This window comes from Pelophylax lessonae, assembly GCF_965119305.1.
Source record: "Pelophylax lessonae genome assembly, chromosome: 4".
NCBI classification, from domain to species: domain Eukaryota; kingdom Metazoa; phylum Chordata; class Amphibia; order Anura; family Ranidae; genus Pelophylax; species Pelophylax lessonae.
The window spans coordinates 226,582,407-226,603,117 of NC_138771.1; the positions used below are offsets into that span (position 1 = coordinate 226,582,407).

Consider the following 20,711-nt stretch of genomic DNA (forward strand, 5'->3'; position numbering starts at 1 on the left):
TTCAAAACTACTTATACATTGATTCGGTAAAAAAAATGGCAGTTAAATAGTATAAAAGATGATAGGCTCAATTCACAAAGTTTTAACAGAAGGACCTTTACTTTAGCCAAGCGTCATTTTCACATTGCATTGGACTAAGCTGAAAATAACTCCCATTCTTAAATATAAAGATCCATATCCTGTTGTGTTAACTTTGTGAATTCAGCTTATTGTATTTTTAGAAGTTCGTTTAACTCTAGAGTGTAAAATAGGAAGTTGTGTGTCCTGCAGTGCCTTGGACTACTTTGCTAATCTACTCTGTTGTCTTATCTTGTCCTTCTGCCTATACTGATTTTCATACTTGGACATAAATGCACCCGGTGAAAAAGCATACTTCTCAGTGCTCCTGGACGAAATGATAAATTATACATTGTAAATTAGCAAGGTCCTGAAGCCCAGTACCATACATTACGACTGGAAATTGCTGTTCTTATTACAGAGACTATACTTAGGGGGCATTACAGAAAATGTATATGTTTGGTTATTAATAATATTAGCCTGGGCTACTATTATTATTGCATTACTTTTTGCCCAGTCATGTTGCTTTCTGATTGGCACATGGATTCATATGGGGAAGACAAAAACAAAAACAACATTTTGAATGGGTCCACAGGAGTGCTGGTGATGATCAGAGTTTTGTTTCTTGGACTTCCTCCTCTGTCTCCTCCTGTAAGGCAGTGATTTTGGGACGGGACTTCCTCTTGCTGGAGTTTCTACGGTGCAGTGGGAATAGTTTCAAGCGGTCCGAATGACTAATGGCCTGCTTGAAGAAGCTCTTTTCATTCATCAGTTTCTGAATAGAGTCATACTGTCGAACAGTATTCTCTTCTATTACCTAAACAGAGAATCAAAACTGTCAGATACCAAATGATAATTAAAGCTACACAATCACAAATATTTGGCACATCATGCAAAGAACAATGGGTGTTTTGCAATAAAGTATAACTAAAGGCAAAACTTTTTTTTTTCTTTTTAGTTTTGTACAAAGAGGAGAGGGATTAGAACACACATTTTTATTACTGTCTGTGCCCCATTAAGGAGATTCACCCTCTCTATTTGTCCTATTTTTAATTATCATTCAAAGTGAAGGTAAAAGAAAACCTCAAATTTTGGGTTGTCCCCAGAAAATGAATAGAGGGGAAATCCTCCAATAGGGAAACTAATCCTGATGATCTGGGGGTCCCCATTGGATTCCCCTAATTTGCAGGGATTTCCTCACTTCCTGTTTTGGTTATGAGACAGGATGTGAAGGTAAATCTCCACTGGGGCACAGATGACAAAAATGAACCCAAGGGGGTCATAATCCTCACTCAAAGTAAATATGCCTATAGTTCTAGTTTAAAAGGGGAATTTTAGTTTTAAATAGGGTAGAGAAGAGTTAAGGCTGCTGTGCATTCTCTTTTCTTCTTTTGCTCATATAGGGACACAGTATTACAATGAAACAATAAACAGCTGGGTTATACTGCTGCTGGGCTACAAAAAGGCCCATTTAACCCCTATTATACTTCAGGTTTTTGCTACCGTCCGAGAAACTTGAACACTTTTTCTTTAGAAAAGTTTACCCATTTTTACTAGACATTTTTATTTTTTCCAAAAAATATTTTGCTTCAGTTGAGACTTCTTTGTTCTGCTACGAAGCCCAGCCCATTTTGCAGCTATCCTAATCCTTGACATACACTTTAAATTACTTGCAGATAGGATAATCTTCAACTAGTGTCAATATTTCCCTGCTTAGACCATAAAAGAATACATACTAATCTACCAGTAATAAAGTAAAATAAATATATTTTAGTCAGTGAGATCATGTCTACTTATCTGACTACAATCTTTTGACTATAGCTTGCTTTCTTGTTTGTTTGCTTTAGAAGACAAATGCTTACCTGGATGTCTTCATTTTCCTGTTTTCTCTACTTGGTAAGTCGCTGAACTATAACAAGTACATGCATCTCTGGTGTCAGGACACCTGATTTGCATGGGCACCTTCAAAAAAGAGTCAGCAATGGCAGCTTTCATTTTTTTCTAAAAGAGCCTATTAGGCTGTCTAGAAAGGTCCTTCTGGATGCCTCCAGACTGAACAGAATTTTCAGAAAAAGATGTTCTATCCAATTTTTGCCACATAATATTTGGACATCAGGATCCTAAAGCAAGCTGTGGAGGTGGCAAACACAAAGTTGGCAGCCCTGGATGTCACTGCTACCCCTAACAGCCGGAAGAGCAGCCCATCTAGTAGGGATGGTCAGGGTAGTGCAGGTAGGCCTAGACAGTTGGTGGTAATATATACAAAGTATATTGCCCGCGCCACGTGAGGAGACCTATGAGTGTGTAGGACCTAAATAAATAAAATGGTGTGAGATGCAGCTGCTATAGTAAAGTGCGTGTGCTCAAAAAGTGAATAAAGTAATTCGTGAATATGTGATTACCTATAGCGCTTGCTTCAATGAATTAATAAACCATCTAATAGATTACATATAAATTCTGTGATATATACCAATTGAATAAAGCTAAGATAAAAGTAATAAATATAAATGCAGTGACAATAAGAATATATAATAAAAAAACAGATATTAAAAATATATAAAAAATATGTCAATCTCAAAAAAAGTCCTTAGAGTTCATGTGCAAAAAATCATTAAATTCATGTGCAATTAAATATAAGTGCAATAAAAATTTTAAACACAGTTGTGACTTCTTGACAGAAATGTCCAAAAAATAAAATGATTAGTGCTGGTGCTCCATAAATAAATTTGATCACTTTTGCCCTGGTGTCCCTTCTAGTGTTTCACCGTGAAAGGAAGATGAAATTCCCACTCACCAGCTCTCAGGGGTCCTATATGTCTTATGACACTAGGACCATACGTGCTTTTAGTGACCCTCTCTGGGTCGGGGTGCGTTCCCTCCAAGCAGACTTCCAAAACAGTAGAACCGTGGTATCTTAGGTGCATACAGAGTCCATATGTCCTTTTCAATCCTTGACCTTGCTGCAGGTTGAGCTTCAACCTGTGTCTCCCCACTGCTCTGGGTAGTACACTGCAGCAACTCCACTTTCACATATAGTGCGGATCTCCCCGCCGGACGGACTCCCACTTCACTGGGATCAGTCCCACAAACTGCAATAATCTTACCATATTATAATTTTTTGCACATGAACTCTAAGGACTTTTTTTGAGATTGATATATTTTTTATATATTTTTAATATCTTTTTTTTATTATATATTCTTATTGTCACTGCATTTATATTTATTACTTTTATCTTAGCTTTACTCAATTGGTATATATCACGGAATTTATATGTAATTTATTAGATGGTTTATTAATTAATTGAAGCAAGCGCTATAGGTAATCACATATTCACTGATTACTTTATTCACAGTTGGTGGTAATAGGAGATTCTATAATCAGAAGGACTGAGAGAATAATTTGTCGTCCGGATCGCCTCAGGAATGATTTGCTGTCTCCCTGGTGCTAGGGTTCAGTATATGGTGGACCGGGTTGATAAATTACTGGGAGGGGCTTGGCACGACTCAGCTGTCTTGGTCCAGGTTGGAACCCATGACAGAATACATGGAAGCTGGAGGTTCCTTAGGAATCAATTTAATGAACTAGACTGGAAATTGAAGGGAATGACCTCCAAGCTGATATTCTCTAAAATATTGCCTGTGCCATGCGCAACACAGGAAAGGCAGGGGGAGATTAGAGAGCTGAATGCATGGCTAAAGACCTGGTGTAAGAAGGAAGGGTTTGGGTTTTTAGAGCACTGGGCTGACTTTTAATTGGGATGCTAAAACAAGATGGTTTGCACCTAAATGGAAGGTGGTCTGCTGTGCTAGGGAGCGGTTTATGGGGAGGCTGGAGGAGTATTTAATCTAGGATTGAGGGGGGAGGGTGAACTAGAATTCAATCGGACAGACAGGTCAGGTAGGTCAGACATTAATGGAGGGCGCAATGCGGATAGATGGGGGGAGAGTTATGGCAGGTGACAAGAAGGTTCCCATGTTACAAACAACCATTGGAAATGATAGTGCTATTTGTACTACTAAAAATGATATGCAAAACTCAAGAGCAAAATGTAATAATGAATTAAAGTGCCAGAAGTCTGCCATGCAAAATAGTTTAGTTGGAAGCTTTGGTGCATGAAGAGAAGTAGGATTTCATTGGTATTGCTAAATCTTGGCTTCATTCTTCACATGATTGGGCTATTAATATTTCTGTGTATGCACTCTTTTCGAGAGACAGGGTAAAAAGGAAAGGTGGCGGTGTCTGTCTCTATGTGAGAAGTGATCTCAAAGTGAGTGTGAAAGAGAATCTAGTTGATGGAGAGTGTGATGAGGCTGAAGCATTATGGGTGGAACTACATGTAGACGTGCGTAGTTCAAAGTTACTCATTGGAGTTTGTTATAAGCCACCCAGTGTTAATGAGGAGGTGAAGATTTAGCTCCTTACACAGTTGGAAAGGACTGCAAGGGCTGGACAGTGATAATAATGGGGGATTTTAACTACCCTGATATTGACTGGAGTAATGGCACTGCTGGTACAGTTAAAGGGCAGACATTCCTAAGCCTATTACAAGAAAACTTTCTAGTCCAGTTCATAGAGGCCCCAACTAGGAATGATGCTCTGCTAGACCTGGTAATCTTAAACCATGCAGAGCTTATTATCAATATTCATATAAAAGAACATCTGGGTAGCAGTGACCATAACATGATTTCATTTAATGTTATCAAGCAACAAACACATACTGGAAACATAAAAACACTTAACTTTAAGAGAGCACATATTCCAAGGATGAGGGCTACTCTCTAAGACTTGGACTGCGAGGTAATATTGGCATCAATGAACACAGAACAGAAATGGTAATTCTTAAAAAAAACTTAATGTGAACTCACTGCAAAGTATATTCCCATGGGCAATACGTTTAAAAGGCTAAAAATAAAACCTATGTGGCTCACATCCAAAGTTTAAAAAACTATAAATAATAAGAAAAGAGCCTTTAAAAAATATAAAAATGAAGGAACATTATCATCATTTAAATGTTACAAAGAATATAACAGGATATTTAAAAAGAAAATAAAGGATGCAAAAATTCAAAACAAGTGATAGATTGCAAAAGATAGTAGGACAAACCCCCAAAAATTCTTCAAATATATTAATAGTAAAAAAAGTCAGGTCTGAGCATGTAGGCCCTTCACAAAATAATCTGCAGTTGGGGACAAAGAGAAGGCATATTTATTAAATACCTTCTTCAGTTCTGTGTATACAAAGGAGAAGGGGGGAGCATGGGGGAGCTCATGTCCATAATAGAGATGGTAGTGACACAGCCCTAAATGAACCACAATGGTTCAAAATTGATAAGGTCCAGAAATATTTAGACAGAATAAAGGTGAAAAAAGCATCTGAACCAGATGGCATAAACCCACAGATCCTAAATGAATTGAGCTCTGTCATTTGAAAGCCATTGTTTCCAATTTTTAGGGGCTTGTTAATGACTGGAATAGAACCAGTGAATTGGCGTAAGGCCAATGTAGTGTCTATATTCAATAAGGGATTGAAGTCTTTACCAAGTAACTATAGATCTGTTAGTTTAACTTCTATAGTTGGGAAGATACTGGAGAGTTTAATAAAAGACCACAAAGACCACATGCTGGAAAAAAATATTTCATGTAACCTGACAGCTTGGATTCATGAAAGACAAAAGTTGTCAGTAAAACCTTGGACAGAGGGGTGGCTGTGGACGTAGTATACTTGGATTTTGCCAAAGCGTTTGATGCAGTTCCCCACACACGACTAATGTGTAAGGTAAAGTCTACTTGCTTGGAAAGATCCGTTTGTAAATGGATAGAAAACTGGCTAAAAGACTGAATTCAGAGAGTAGTGGGTAATGATTCTTACTCTGAATAGCCTAAGGTTGTCAGTGGTGTACCCCAAGGTTCAGTGTTGGGACCCTTACTTTTTAATATATTTATAAATGATATAGGGTCTGGGATTAAAGATACAATTTTGGTGTTTGCAGATGAGACCAAGCTATGCAGTAGAATAACTTCCTTACAGGATGTCTCCAACTTACAAGCCAACATCAATGCACTGTTTCATTGGGAAACTGTGTGGCAAATGAGGATTAATGTTGATAAATGTAAACTTTTGCACAACTGGGGGGGTCAACAGTGGAGAAGGATCTTGGTGTTAGAGTAGATCATAAGCTTAATAAAAGCATGCAATGCCAAGCTGCGATTTCCAAAGAGAGCAAAATTCTTTCTTGTATTAGGAGAGGTATGGACTGCAGAGAGAGAGACATCATTTTTCCCATGCACAAATCATTAGTAAGACCTCATCTGGGCACCAGTTCTCAAAAAGGATATCGAGAAACTCGAGAAAGTGGAGAGAAGGGCAACCAAACTGATAAGAGGCATGGAGGAGCTCAGCTATGAGGAAAGATTAGAGGATCTGAATTTATTCTCTCTTGAGAAGAGGACATTAAGGAGGGGGGGGGGGTATGAACAACATGTATAAATACATAAGGGGTCAATTTAGTGAACTTGGTGTTGAGTTATTAACTTTAAGGTCATCACAGAGAACAAGGGGGCACTCTTTACGTCTGGAGGAACAGAGATTTAATCTCCAAATAAGGAAAGGCTTCTTCACAGTAAGAGCTTCGAAAATGTGGAATAGACTCCCTCAAGAGCTGGTTCTGGCCAGCTCCATAGATTGTTTTAAGAAAGTCCCAGACTCTTTCCTACACATCATTTAGCTCGATACTAATATTTGTAGGTAAAGTTGGTCCAGGGAATATCCGATTGCCTCATGGGGGAACAGGAAGAAATTTTTTTGCCTGCTGGAGCAAATTTGATCATGCTTCCTCTGGGTCAACTGTGGGTATAGGATTGTGTATATATAGAATTGTATGTATGTGTGCATATATATATATATATATATATATATATATATGTACACACTGTCTAATTTTTTTTTTCCTGTCTTGGTTGAACTAGATAGATATTTGACTTTCAGACACAACCTACCAGGAAGAACTGACATTCCAGCATGGCTTCCAACCTATGCTCAGATAGGATGACACTACAGTTTGCAAATGAATGCTTCAGAGTTTTCCTAATGATCTGAAACGTTCTGAAATGACAAATTAAACAAATCATGAATTAACCAGCTTTTACATAATCAAAAACGTGAGCAAAGACATTGTATTGTATTTGGAAACATACATGGGATCCAGGTGAGCACTGGGTTCATCCAGCAGGAGAATTTTTGCTTTGCTAAGAACTGATCTGGCCAGACATACGAGTTGCTTGTGGCCATGACTAAGAACGTATCCACCATCGAGAAGGACAAAATCCAACTGACCTGGAAACTGTTCAATGATTGACTTCAAACCAACCTGTGAAAAAATTCCAAACACATTCATTAAAAAAATCGTACATTGTTCTACTTGGTCTAGACTGGTATACAGAGCACACAATTGGGGCCGTGCCTGTACTAGTGAAATCCTTTTTTAATTAAATCAATCTTTCTAAATTTACAAGGAGGAGACAAAGAGCTTGACTTGATCAAGGATGTATGTAGCTCCTGCGCTATCGGAATGTGAAAGGTGATGATAGCCTGAATACAGCAAGCAGCACCAGTAGTGTGCCCAAACTAGTGAAAGTGCCAGAAGGGCACCAGAATACCGGAAGGGATGTAAGAACGAGCTTGGCACTCGTGGATGGAATACAGTGTATACTATGCTAAAAGTAAGTATCTCATTATAAACTCAATAAAAAACCTTGCCTTTCAAAATGGGATCACGCTATGGGCCTCCAATATATTTCTTTCACATATGCCATATGGAGAACAATATAGCTAGAGATTGAGGTCGAGAAAGGATACATCACACTCTAGGAGAAGCCGCAGTTGAGGATTTGTATCTTATGCTGTTACCTTACAGCAGTAAGGTGAGCGGCCTGCACACTCAAAGGTGTCACCCACACTGAAGAGTCACGTTTTTGGATTGTAGTCACTGAAGGAGCACTCGTGCACTTTATATGTATTAAGTCACTATCAGTGTCATTTTTTCACATTTATTTTAAGCACTCAGGTTGAATGGACTTATAATAACACTATGCACTTTATTCCCTGTCAATCAATTTGTGACGATTGTTTCATTTTTATTTACTTCCACCATTTATTGGATGCACACAAATGTATTCATTTATTTATTGTTCACTATATTATTGCTCTATTTATTTTTTTCCATTATTTATTGGATACACACATATTTATTTATTGTCCACCACACATATACCGTATTTGCCGGCATATAAGACGACTGGGCGTATAAGACGACCCCCAACTTTTCAAGTTAAAATATTGCTTTTGGGATATACTCGCCATATAAGACTACCCCCCTTCCGAAGCAAGGCAACACCATTGAAAAAACATTTTCTCAGATCTCTTGTATGTCTCCAAGGTACTGTAAGAAAGTGAGATAACCATTCAAACAGCACACTAGGTGCTGCATGGCTCTGTCACAGTGTGCCACATAGCTTTTGGGTACCGATTTTGTTATTGCTAAACTGTGTTATAGTCTATCATTCAGTACAGCTATAAATTAACAAAGTTAGCACCCAAAAGCCATGTAGCACACTGTGACAGAGTAATGCAACAGCTAGTGCTCTGTGTCCTAATGCTAATCATCGTAAGGCACTTTGAGGATTCTACAGTGCGGTACTTAAGACATTTGACATTACAATATCCATTTACTCCCTACTCACTGTGTGCTGCCAGTGCCATGCTACCCGCCGCCATCGGGATTAGTTTTAAATCTCCCGCTCCCTGCGAGTCACCTCACATACCATAGTCCGAGTATACCGAGTGCATGACAGTCAGATCACTCCGCCGCCAGACAGAACTTCCTGAACATGCGACGCCGAGCCGATAATGTACATGCGCCCGAAATAGAAGAAAAAGTCCCTGCATTGCTCCAATCTCCTCTCTTGAAGGTACCTTGAAAATGATATACTCGGCGTATAAGACGACCCTCGACTTTTGAGAAGATTTTCCTGGGGTAAAAAGTCGTCTTATACGCCGGCAAATACGGTACCCTTTATGGTTCCAATCTTTTTATCTGTGTACCATATATAGTGTACTGTCCAAATCAGATATATCCAACATATTTTTTCTGACAGCCTAATAGCACAGAACCCTTCTATATTTATCAAAGAGCTTAACTTACTAAATGCAAATAGGCTGTTCACTTTGCAAGGGAAGTTCCTCTTTTCAAGGAATTTTCTCCAGAGCTTAGTGAATATGGTGAAGTTTCACTTTGCAAAGAATACCTAATCATGTGAAAGGACAATAGAAAAACTATTTGCAAAGAAGTAAAGTAGCTCAAAATTCAATTTGGGACTGGGTGTAAAGCTGCTCACCGTCCGCGAGCTGAATCACCTACTCACGCTGGGATGTGACAGACCGCGGCTTAAGGCAAGTTCCGGAACACCAGCTGGTATCCTCCTCGGTCTCCAAGGTAGCAACGTACATGCGTTCTGACGCGTTTCGTCACGTGGACTTCAACTGAGGACGCTGATACGTTGCAACACTTGGGCTTATGAATGCAGCCGGAGACCTCCCCCTTCGCATTCATTGGTTCCCATACGGACAGACCGGACTGCACAGCCCCACCTTGATCTCCCGAGACGGGGCTGTAGCTTTGCTGGGCATTTAGTATCTATTCATTCAGTCCATCCATTAGCCAGAGATGTGGTGAGTGTCCATTGCTAAGGGGAGCACGGAAGGTGTGGTGAAGGCTATTGAGCTTTTATTAAGGAATACTGGTGATATTTCAACCTAGGAGACTGCATTTCCATATCTTCTCCGTCAATACACTGGACATTCAGAATTTTGGATATTATATATGACTCATAATATGTGGACAGTATATTAGTATTATGGACTAAAATCATGCTATTGGACAGTGTGATTTAAGCACCGCTGAATGTGATTTATGCTTTTATTGTGACTATAACACTGCGATTTGCATTTTTTACATTTTTTACAGATTATCCTTTTACAGTGGCTGCTAGTGTACACGCAGATGCTATACACAGTTTTAACTGAAATAAGTTTTAATTATTTATATATTTAAGATTAATTTTAATCTTAAAACCACTCTTAGTATTTATACACTGAAGACCATCAGCGCCGGGCGGGTGTATGTGGTTTTATCTTCAGACACCTCTTTTTACATATTTGCAAAGAAGACATAATCACGTGCAATGAAAATAGAAAAAACAGCGTTTTGCTGGCAAATGATTGGATGGCAGAAGTCGGAGGAGCTTCACTTTATTCACTGTGCTCTGGGGCAAACTCCCTTGCAAAGTGTAATTTCCTTGCAAAATTAACAACCTGTTCACCTTTAGTAAATCAACTCCACTGTGTATAGAGCTTTATGTGCAAACGCTAGAGGAAAGAAAGTCAGAGGTTTTACCAATCAGATTTCTTTTGTCCTTCTGTATCACTTACATTCCAATAGATAATTAACTCTTATATCTCTTGCACAACTTCCTTTATCTATTATAGATTGTATGCTTTTCCATCTTTTGTATATCACTGACAAATTACTACAGTCTCATACCAGTTTCACTCACATACAAGCTCCCCTTTTATTTAGTCACTTTATACTGAGACACTGCAAATCAACTCTAAAATGATGTTCTTTAATATTCAGACATTACTAACCCCCTCATATTCAGGGAAAATTAACCCACCCCCATAGTCAGCCACAACCAGCCACATCTCATTAGGGGCCAGTAATAAGATGTCCGTAATAAGTAACACACAGTTCATAGGTCATGAGTAATTCAAAGTGCAGAGGGTCAATAGAATACAACCCCCAGTGCAAAGGTCATGAGTATGCAGAGTACAGAGGGTCAATACTTTGCAACATCCAGTGCAAAGGTCGGGAGCAATGCAGAGTTCAGAGGGTCAATAGAATACAAGTCCCAATGCAAAGGTCAGGAGTAATTTGGAGTGCAGAGGGTCAATAGTATGCAACGTCCAGTGCAAAGATCAGGAGTATTGCAGAGTTCAGATGGTTAATAGAATACAACTCCCAGTGCAAAGGTCAGGAGTAATGCAGAGTGCAGAGGGTAATAGTATGCAATGTCCAGTGCAAGGGTCAGGAGTATTGCAGAGTGCAGATGGTCAATAGAATGGTCAATAGATGGTCATAGTGAGCCACAACCAGCCACATCTCATTAGGGGCCAGTAATAAGTATTGCAGAGTTCAGATATCAGTAATAAGTAATACACAGTTCATAGATCAAGAGTAATTCAGAGTGCAGAGGGTCAATAGAATACAACTCCCAGTGCAAAGGTCAGGAGTAATGCAGAGTACAGATGGTCAATACTTTGCAATGTCCAGTGCAAAGGTCAGGAGTAATGCAGAGTTCAGAGGGTCAATAGAATACAAGTCCCAATGCAAAGGTCAGGACTATTAAAAAAGAATAGCGCGCAAATGCAAAAGAAATTACTACCAAATCTGAAGAGAGTCCCCCCCCATTTTTATTTATGGACTCTCTTCAGATTTGGTAGTAATTTCTTTTGCATTTGCGCGCTATTCTTTTTTAATATACATGTCTTTTGGTTCATAGCTGCAGCAGCTTTGGAAATACATGGGTATGCTCCCCCAAATTTTTTGCCTGTTTATTATGTATTCGGTCTGACCAGACTATCGGGGTTGAGCAGCCCTCCCCACCCCCCACATACACCTGTACTCAATCAGTGTCCACCATCAAATGGATATAGGAGGAGTCCCTTGTAGTGCATTTGCACATTTTTCCCAGCAAGGAGTGTTGTCTCCAAGGGTTAGAAGGGCTGGATTCATCTCTTTTTCATGGATAGTGTAGGACCCACTGATAATGGGGTACTTTGACGCAGTAGTGGGCTTGAGCACGATATGGCCATATGGTGGGACCAAACCCCCATTTTTATTTATGGACTCTCTTCAGATTTGGTAGTAATTTCTTTTGCATTTGCGCGCTATTCTTTTTTAATATACATGTCTTTTGGTTCATAGCTGCAGCAGCTTTGGAAATACATGGGTATGCTCCCCCAAATTTTTTGCCTGTTTATTATGTATTCGGTCTGACCAGACTATCGGGGTTGAGCAGCCCTCCCCACCCCCCACATACACCTGTACTCAATCAGTGTCCACCATCAAATGGATATAGGAGGAGTCCCTTGTAGTGCATTTGCACATTTTTCCCAGCAAGGAGTGTTGTCTCCAAGGGTTAGAAGGGCTGGATTCATCTCTTTTTCATGGATAGTGTAGGACCCACTGATAATGGGGTACTTTGACGCAGTAGTGGGCTTGAGCACGATATGGCCATATGGTGGGACCAAACCCCCATTTTTATTTATGGACTCTCTTCAGATTTGGTAGTAATTTCTTTTGCATTTGCGCGCTATTCTTTTTTAATATACATGTCTTTTGGTTCATAGCTGCAGCAGCTTTGGAAATACATGGGTATGCTCCCCCAAATTTTTTGCCCATTTTTTTTTTTTTTGCCTGTTTAAAGGTCAGGACTAGTAATGCAGAGTGCAGAGGATCAATAGAACGCAAGTCCCAGTGCAAAGGTCAGGAGTAATGGGGAGTGCAGAGGGTCAATAGTATGCAACGTCCAGTTCAAAGGTCAGGAGTATTGCAGAGTTCAGATGGTTAATAGAATACAACTCCCAGTGCAAAGGTCAGGAGTAATGCAGAGTGCAGAGGGTAATAGTATGCAATGTCCAGTGCAAAGGTCAGGAGTATTGCAGAGTGCAGATGGTCAATAGAATACAACTCCCAGTGCAAAGGTCAGTAGTATTGCAGTGTGCAGAGGGTCAATAGTATGCAGCATCCAGTGCATAGGTCAGGAATAATGCAGAGTGCAGAGCGTCAACAGTATTTAACCTCCAGTGCAAAGGTCAGGAGTTCAGGGATCAGCATTATGTAATACAGAGTGCAGAGGCACACACATATCTGAATTATAGGCATCATAAAACTGCAATCCATCTACAACATTGCCAGCCCAGCACTGAGGACCTGTCATTATAGCCAGCACACTTGTGCAGCCTGCTGCTCCCTTGACACCCCTCCATCCACTGCCCTTTCATCTAGTTCCAGCACAACAGTATTCACCTCCCCTCGATTCCTCTGCCCACTCTCCGACTACCTGCTCCTTCCAGCCATGCCTATTAAACTCTTGTTGGCTGTAAGCACACATCAGGTATCTCTATTGGCCACTGCAGGTTCCCATTGGACAGATACAACATAGAATCGCCCACTACCTGAAGCCTCCTGGAGCCCACTTTCTTTGTAAACAGGTAACAAACCCCTGCCAGGACCGGGCTGAGTCTTGGGCCCTCCTGCTGACCTGATAGGACCCAGGCCCAGTACGGGAGTACTAGCTGTACTAATCTTGCTCTTAGGCCCTGGGACCCATTGCAGGCACCCAGGACTTCAGAAGCACTGGTACAGGTCTGTGGCCATGTCCCTCTTAGCCACTGGTCCTCCAAGCATCCACGTAGGTCATCTAGCTTTCCAGCCTTGCTCTCATGTCACTGATCAACTGTTACACTTATAGGAATCTCCTTTCTACCAAAATGTTTATCCGACCAGAATACAACCCTGTCTAGGCACAAGGTGGCAGCACCGTATGGAAAATAATTTCACTCTACCCTGTTTTCAGCAAATAAGGAATATGCACGTAGTTAAACTCCTTTGCACACAGAAACATAGAAGATTGACAACAGAAAAAGACCAAGTGGTCCATCGAGTCTGCCCTTTTCCGACTTTTTTTTTGTTTTTTCTATTTCTAAAAACATTTAAATATACAGTAGATCTATATTTGTTCCAAGAATTATTCACTTACTGTTGACTGACTCACTACCTCTGCTGGGAGTCTTTTCCAAGCATCAACTACTCTTTTGCTCAAATATTTCTTTCTAAAGTAGGATTTGAATATTCTTGCACTAAAACTCTTTCTTGTGCACATAGGAAATTGCTTTAAGTTGAAACATATTTGTGTATGGGGTATTTCATAGGTCTATTTATTATTGCATAGCTATTTATCCAGCAAATCTGTATGTATATTTGTTCCATGCAAATAGCCAAAACAAATTATCTTTAAAGTGATTGTAAAGGATCATTTTATTTTTTAAAGATAATAAACAAGCTATACTTACCTGTTCTGTGCAATGGTTTTGCAAAGAGCAGCCATGATCCTCCTCCTCTCAGGTCCCCCCCCCCCACACCAGCACTCCTGGCTCCTCCCGCTGCCGAGTGTCCCCATATCAAGCCACTTGCTATGGGGGCATTCATGCATGCTCGCTCCCAAGCCCTGCTCTGTGCGTCTTTGGGGCTCAGCCCCGCCTCCCGATGATTGACAGCAGCGGTAGTCAATTTCATCCGTTGCTGTATCAGAGCCAATGGGGGGAGGCAGGATCTAGAGACCTTTGACTCTTGTGCGCATCGATAGATTGAGATCTGGATTAGGCATGTCTTTAAGGGGGGCTGCAGGGGGAGCTGCATGCAGAAGGTTTTTTACCTTACTGCATAGAATGCAGTAAGGTAAAAAAAACTTCTGTCTTTACAAACACTTTAAGCCTTTTGACAAATGCTGTTTTATTATGGACATAGTAAAATACTACATTATGACCTCTAGAGAGAGCTGAGGAGCATCTACGCATCCAGTCCCCTAATCTACATGCGGGGCGCCGGATGCATGGAGTCCAATGGGATTTTTTTTTAATCACCTGATTAGAGCCAGAGGCTCTAATAGGCTTCAGAAAAGGGTGGACTCGGGGCACAGAGCAGTGCGCCCCAAGCCCACCCATTGTGTAACAATAGAGAATGAAAATTTGCTATTGTCACACGGATCCTCCTCTTGGCCAATCAGGAAGCGGGTCCGAGACCCGCTTCCTGATTGGCCGAAAGGCAAACCCCATTCCATTGGCCGAGGAGGAGGCGGGAGGACTCGAGGGGACGCGGGGACTGAGGAGAAGCCGCCGCTGCCTGAGATAAGTGCACTGGTCTGGGGGGGGGGGGGGCACGCTGGTCACTCTGCATTGAAAGGGGGCACACTGGTCACTGCAGTGAAAGGGGGCACGCTGATCTCTGCATTGAAGGGGGCACGCTGGTCACTGCATTGAAGGGGGCATGCTGGTCTCTGCATTGAAAGGGGGCATGCTGATCTCTGCATTGAAGGGGGCACGCTGGTCACTGCATTGAAGGGGGCATGCTGGTCACTGCATTGAAGGGGGCATGCTGGTCACTGCATTGAAAGGGGGCACGCTGGTCACTGCATTGAAAGGGGGCACGCTGGTCACTGCATTGAAGGGGGCACGCTGGTCACTGCTTAGAAGGGGGCACGCTGGTCACTGCATTGAAAGGGGGCACGCTTGTCACTGCATTGAAAGGGGGCACGCTGGTTTCTGCATTGAAGGGGGCACACTGGTCACTGCATTGAAGGGGGCACACTGGTCACTGCATTGAAGGGGGCACGCTGGTCTCTGCATTGAATGGGGGCACGATGATCTCTGCATTGAAAGAGGGCACAATGATCTCTGCATTGAAAGGGGGCACGATGATCTCTGCATTGAAAGGGGGCACGCTGGTCTCTGCATTGAAAGGGGACACGCTGGTCTCTGCTTTGAAAGGGGGCATGCTGGTCTCTGCATTAAAAGGGGGCATGCTGGTCTCTGCATTAAAAGGGGGACACGCTGGTCTCTGCATTGAAAGGGGGGCACGCTGGTCTCTCTGCATTGAAAGGGGCATGCTGTGGTCACTCTGCATTGAAGGGGGCACACTATACCCTAATTACTGAAGCTGGGTGGGTCAGAGTTTACCTGTGATTTTCCTGAATTATCAGATTCTAATTTCGACACCTTGGTACTGGTATCTTTTGGTGCAGTATAGGATCCCAGAGCAGGTAAGGTAAGTATTCGGGAGGGTTAGTGTTAGGCTCCACTCACACCTGAGCGTATCATTTTCAGGCGTTTTTTTTGGTTGTTTTTCAGGCGTTTCTTTAGGTGTTTTTTGCAGGTGTTTAGAGGCAGGCATCCACATCTACAAAAACGATGGTAATCTGCCTAAAAACAAGCTCGTGTATTTTTTTGAGCTTCAGGCGTTTTGCTTCAGGCCACAAAGTTCTCATATGTGAACAGGAGCCATTAAAATGAATGGGATTTTGCTTGTTGGGTGTTTTGAGACCTCAGTGATGAGCGTTTTACAAGCTGAAAAACGCTCAGGTTTGAACAGGACCTTAGGGTTAGGGTTAGGGTCATGGGGGGGGGGGGGGGGCTGGTGTTTGTGAGGTTTAGGGTTATATGAAAGTTTATTGTGGGAGTTACGGGGAAGATGATTGCGAGGGTTACATGGAAGCCTGATAATGAAAATAACACCATCAGCAGAAGATAAAGCTTTTACCGACCCTAATGCAATCACTTCCTTGTTGGGCCAAAATGCTACTGAACCTCATCTCCCTGGTCTGGTTAGTCAGAGAGTGACTCTATTACAGGTAAGTGGTCAGTTAACAATCCTGTTGCTGGCAAACTGTCACCAGCGACAGGATTGCTCTTGTGAAATAGGCCTTGGTGTAAGAATTACAGGAAGGGTGAGTGTCAGGGTTAGAGGGCAGCTTAGTGTGAGGGGTAGTGTTATGGTTACATGGAAGGTGAGTGTAAGGATTACACGACTGGTCAGTGTTAGTGTAAGAGGGTGAGTTAGTAAGGGATGGGGTACAGGGGCAGTTAGTGTGAGGGTTATTGTTAGGGTTACAGGGGACAGCGTGAGGGTTACACGGCTGGTCAGTGTTAGCGTAAGAGTGTGGGTTAGTAAGGGTTGGGGTTACAGGGGCAGCTAGTGTGAGGGGTGGTGTTACAGTTACATGGAAGGTGAGTGTGAGGCTTACACGGCTGGTCAGTGTTAGTGTGGGAGGGTGGGTTAGTAAGGGTTGGGGTTACTGGGGCAGCTAGTGTGAAGGTTAGGGTTACAGGGGACAGTGTGAGGGTTGGTGTTAAGAAGTGCAAAAGCTCCTGCCGCCAGGCCTTGACGATAGCCTTGTACTCACTTGATTTAGCGTCCTCATTACCGGCCCTATATTCCCACCTGGGCCCCCATGAGGGGTTCGAGACTCTCTCCGGGCACCTGCTGTAACCTCCCCCCCTTGACCCTCTCCTACTCACCCCGATTTCCTCCAAGACCCTCCAACCCCCCCCCCCCCTCCCCACCAGGCCTTCGGCAAAAATACTCTAGATATGTATCTTTGTTATGGCTGGGACCCCTTCTTCAGGTCAGATTATGGGTCCATCTATACATTTTGACCTAGGCCACATCTACACCTAGTGCTTACCCTCTATGCTTCCCAGACGGGGCACCTGGACGAGCCCCCTTTACGTATCACATTGTTACCTGTTACTTGTTTGTTATATGCTGCCGTTATGTATTTCTATGCGACTTGTACTATCAAGGCATGTACCTAATCTTTCAACCGCCTGTTTCTGTACCGCATTTCTTTTGCCTTTAATGAATACCGTTTGAACAGAAAAAAAAAAAGAAGTGCAAAAGCTATTATAGAATAGTTTTTCAGTGCAGACTTACAATCTGGCCCTAACTCATCTGTTTAAGAGGACACATTTAGCAAACGTGTTTTGTGTTTTGTCTGTTTCTTTATTTGGATGCTTACAATACAGCTCCTTGTCCCCACTGGTAATTTTGCAATCCACAAATGGAGATTTGTCACACTCAGCTCTCCTGCAAGTTTCAGGCTTACCTCATCAGTGACTTTCCATATTTCTTCATCGCTGTATTTTCCATAAGGGTCCAGATTTTTTCTGATTGTCCCGGAGAATATGAACACTTTCTGTGAGGGGACAAACAAACACAATGAATTTCCAGCAATGCTTTTTTACAAAATGCAATCAAACATATGAACAGGTATAGAAGAGAGTGGGTAGAACAAAACACTTTACTTCCTTATACAGCTTGTGTAAGTTTGAGCCAACATTTCATACAATAAACCGGACCTGTTTCCTCCTTAGCTTGAAAGAAAGTAATTGTTAAGTGCCCAGATATAAATGGCATCCATTTATAAATTAATGATGTGTCTTGCATAACTCTTTTCTTAAATAGGAGTCTTTCATATGAATATTTATCATGGTAGACATATCCAGCTTTCATCCACTTACAGAAGAGCAACTTCACATGATCTCAGATTTAGCTAAATTAGTGCCTGAAACAAAGCTACTTGTTACTAGAATAAACATATTTATGGAGACTATAGTCTGATGTACATTAATTCACTCTCCAGTTTTTTTATTAGAGTTATCCTATCTATCCTATCTATAGCTTCTTTTAAAGTAGAACTTGTACGAAAACCTAACTAATCTTAAAAATGCACCTTGCCTCACACCCATACTAACTAACCTGTGTAAAAAAAAAGAAGATGTATATACTTACCTACTTTCAGCCCGCTATGATCTGGTCATATGATCTGGCTCCCCCTGTATTAGCCATCAGCGGCTACAGTGGAGAGGGAGCCCCGACAATGGCTGCACCATGAGAACCTATGGATGACGTCATCATTTCTGGCGCTCTCTTAAATCCCCCATAGCTGTCTGGCTAACATGGGGGATCCCATGACCGGGCTGGAGCGCACTGAAAATAGGTACGTTTTCACATCTTCTTTACACAGGTTAGTAAGTAAAGATCTTACAAGGGGAGAGGGGGATGGGAGCATTTTTTTGACGAGTTATTATTATTATTATTATTATTATTATTATACAGGATTTATATAGTGCCATTCATTTTTGTAGTGTTTTACAAAGGGAGGGCAGACAGTACAATTACAATACAATTCAATACAAGAGGAATCAGAGGGCTCTGATCATTATAGCTTACAATCTTAAGGGGAGAGTCAAGTGATACAAAAGATATTAAGTGTGGGGGAATGACCTGAGGGAGAAAAAAAAGGAAAACAACATTTTATTTGTTAGGTGGAAGAGGGACTAGCTTCTCTAAAGAGAAGGGTTTTCAGGGATTGCCTAAAGGTGAATAGAGTTAGGCTTTAATTGGAATTCTACTTCAAAGGCCTTTTGCCCACAGGACGTCCAAAACGCCAGTTTTACAGGCCTTCAATAACCCCTCTATGTTGGCCTATGTGTCCATTCACACATTGGGATTTACAGGAATGTTTTAGAGGCATAAAGTCATTGTCAGCTCCCCCACAAATAAAATTGTACATCACGTTCACATTGATTATTCATAATTGCATACTCTCTGATCAAGGGGAAGGTGAAAACAGAGATTTCATACTTTGTTGAAACAAATGAAACTGGTTCTAAAACAAATAAGTCACGAAACACTGCTGAGAATGTATTTAATCTGATGTGAGAGTCATTTCACAGCGTGATACATGCAGAAAGACATGCAGTTAACTAAGGACATTTTATAAAGCTAATATTAGTAATATATGGTATGAAACAACAATACAGTTCATATGTAATATATACATATATAACTTATCTGCATATGAGAGCATACAGATGATCTGCTTTCCAAGCTTAAGGCCTAGCAATGCAAGCCCACAGGCTAAACAGCATGGACGGAAGATCTGCATTTCCAGCTATTTTTTTCAAGCAGCTGCTGACACATGGCTGCTTTAATACCCAAACAGCGACAGCATTTGATTGGATGCAGTACCTCCGAAAACATTGGTTTTTGTTTGGTAGCAAAGGAAAGAGGAGTTTGTGTAGCTGGGCAGGGCATCAGGTGAAGTATCAGCAAAGTACTGGTTCATGTACTTCAGAATGAGAGACAATATGACTAATGCCCCATACACACGTGCAGATTATCTGCAGACTTTTGTCTGCAGACTTACCAAAACCATATAATATGAGGTCAAACCTAAACACTTTCAATTTGTATGCAATCCGGCAGGCCCTTGCACTACATAGAAAAGGTAAGTCTGCAGACAAAAGTCTGCAGATAATCTGCACGTGTGTATGGGGCATTAGAAAACATTTTATATATCGCTAAGTATCTGATTTGAGTATCCAAAAAACATCTTGCATTATCTACAACTTCTGAATATGTTCCAGAATAGTGGTTGCAGATTAAGAGAGTAGAACAGGTGCGTTTGTATAATGGTGTTTGCTCTTAATGATGTTTAAAGTAATCTAATGAAAGGGCTATTCTGTTTTGTGCAACACAACCTAAAATAATATACACCAAGCAAACCAGTCTTGTACACAAGGTTAAGAGCATTTACCCACAGCCTGGTCCATCTAGGATCAACAAAGATTGTGTATAAAGCTAAACTCCAAGAAAACAGCTAAATAGGTGAAATAATATTAATATAATAGAGCTGTTTTACCTGCCAAGAGTTTTTTTTGTTTCTGTCCAACCTGTCATGTGCAGGGGTCAGGACTGCAGTACACACAGTGTGCAGGGGCCAGTAGTATGTAATGCAGTAGGGGTCAGAAGTACATAATCCAAGGGTTATGTAAACAGTGTACACAGTACAACCAAAAATGACTCCCTTCTCCCAGTACAAATCCCCTCCCCAAACACATTTGCCACAGTACAGATCTCCCACAAAGTTCCAAATTCCCCACCCAATACAGATTTTTCCCACAGTCCTAAACCCCC

General features: G+C 41.4%; 1 protein-coding gene across 1 annotated transcript in view; it reads right to left on the minus strand.

Moving 5' to 3' along the window:
* Window positions 1-436: 436 nt before the first annotated feature.
* The window catches only part of CFTR (CF transmembrane conductance regulator), a 228,376-nt gene continuing 208,101 nt past the window's right edge, over window positions 437-20,711 (minus strand). Inside the window, exons 24-27 of the mRNA XM_082255316.1 lie at window positions 17,836-17,925; window positions 7,252-7,424; window positions 7,054-7,159; window positions 437-874 (exon numbers count right to left, since the gene is read on the minus strand). Coding sequence (XP_082111442.1) covers window positions 668-874; window positions 7,054-7,159; window positions 7,252-7,424; window positions 17,836-17,925 — 576 coding nt within the window. The 3' untranslated portion in view covers window positions 437-667. The remainder of the gene's footprint in view (window positions 875-7,053; window positions 7,160-7,251; window positions 7,425-17,835; window positions 17,926-20,711) is intronic.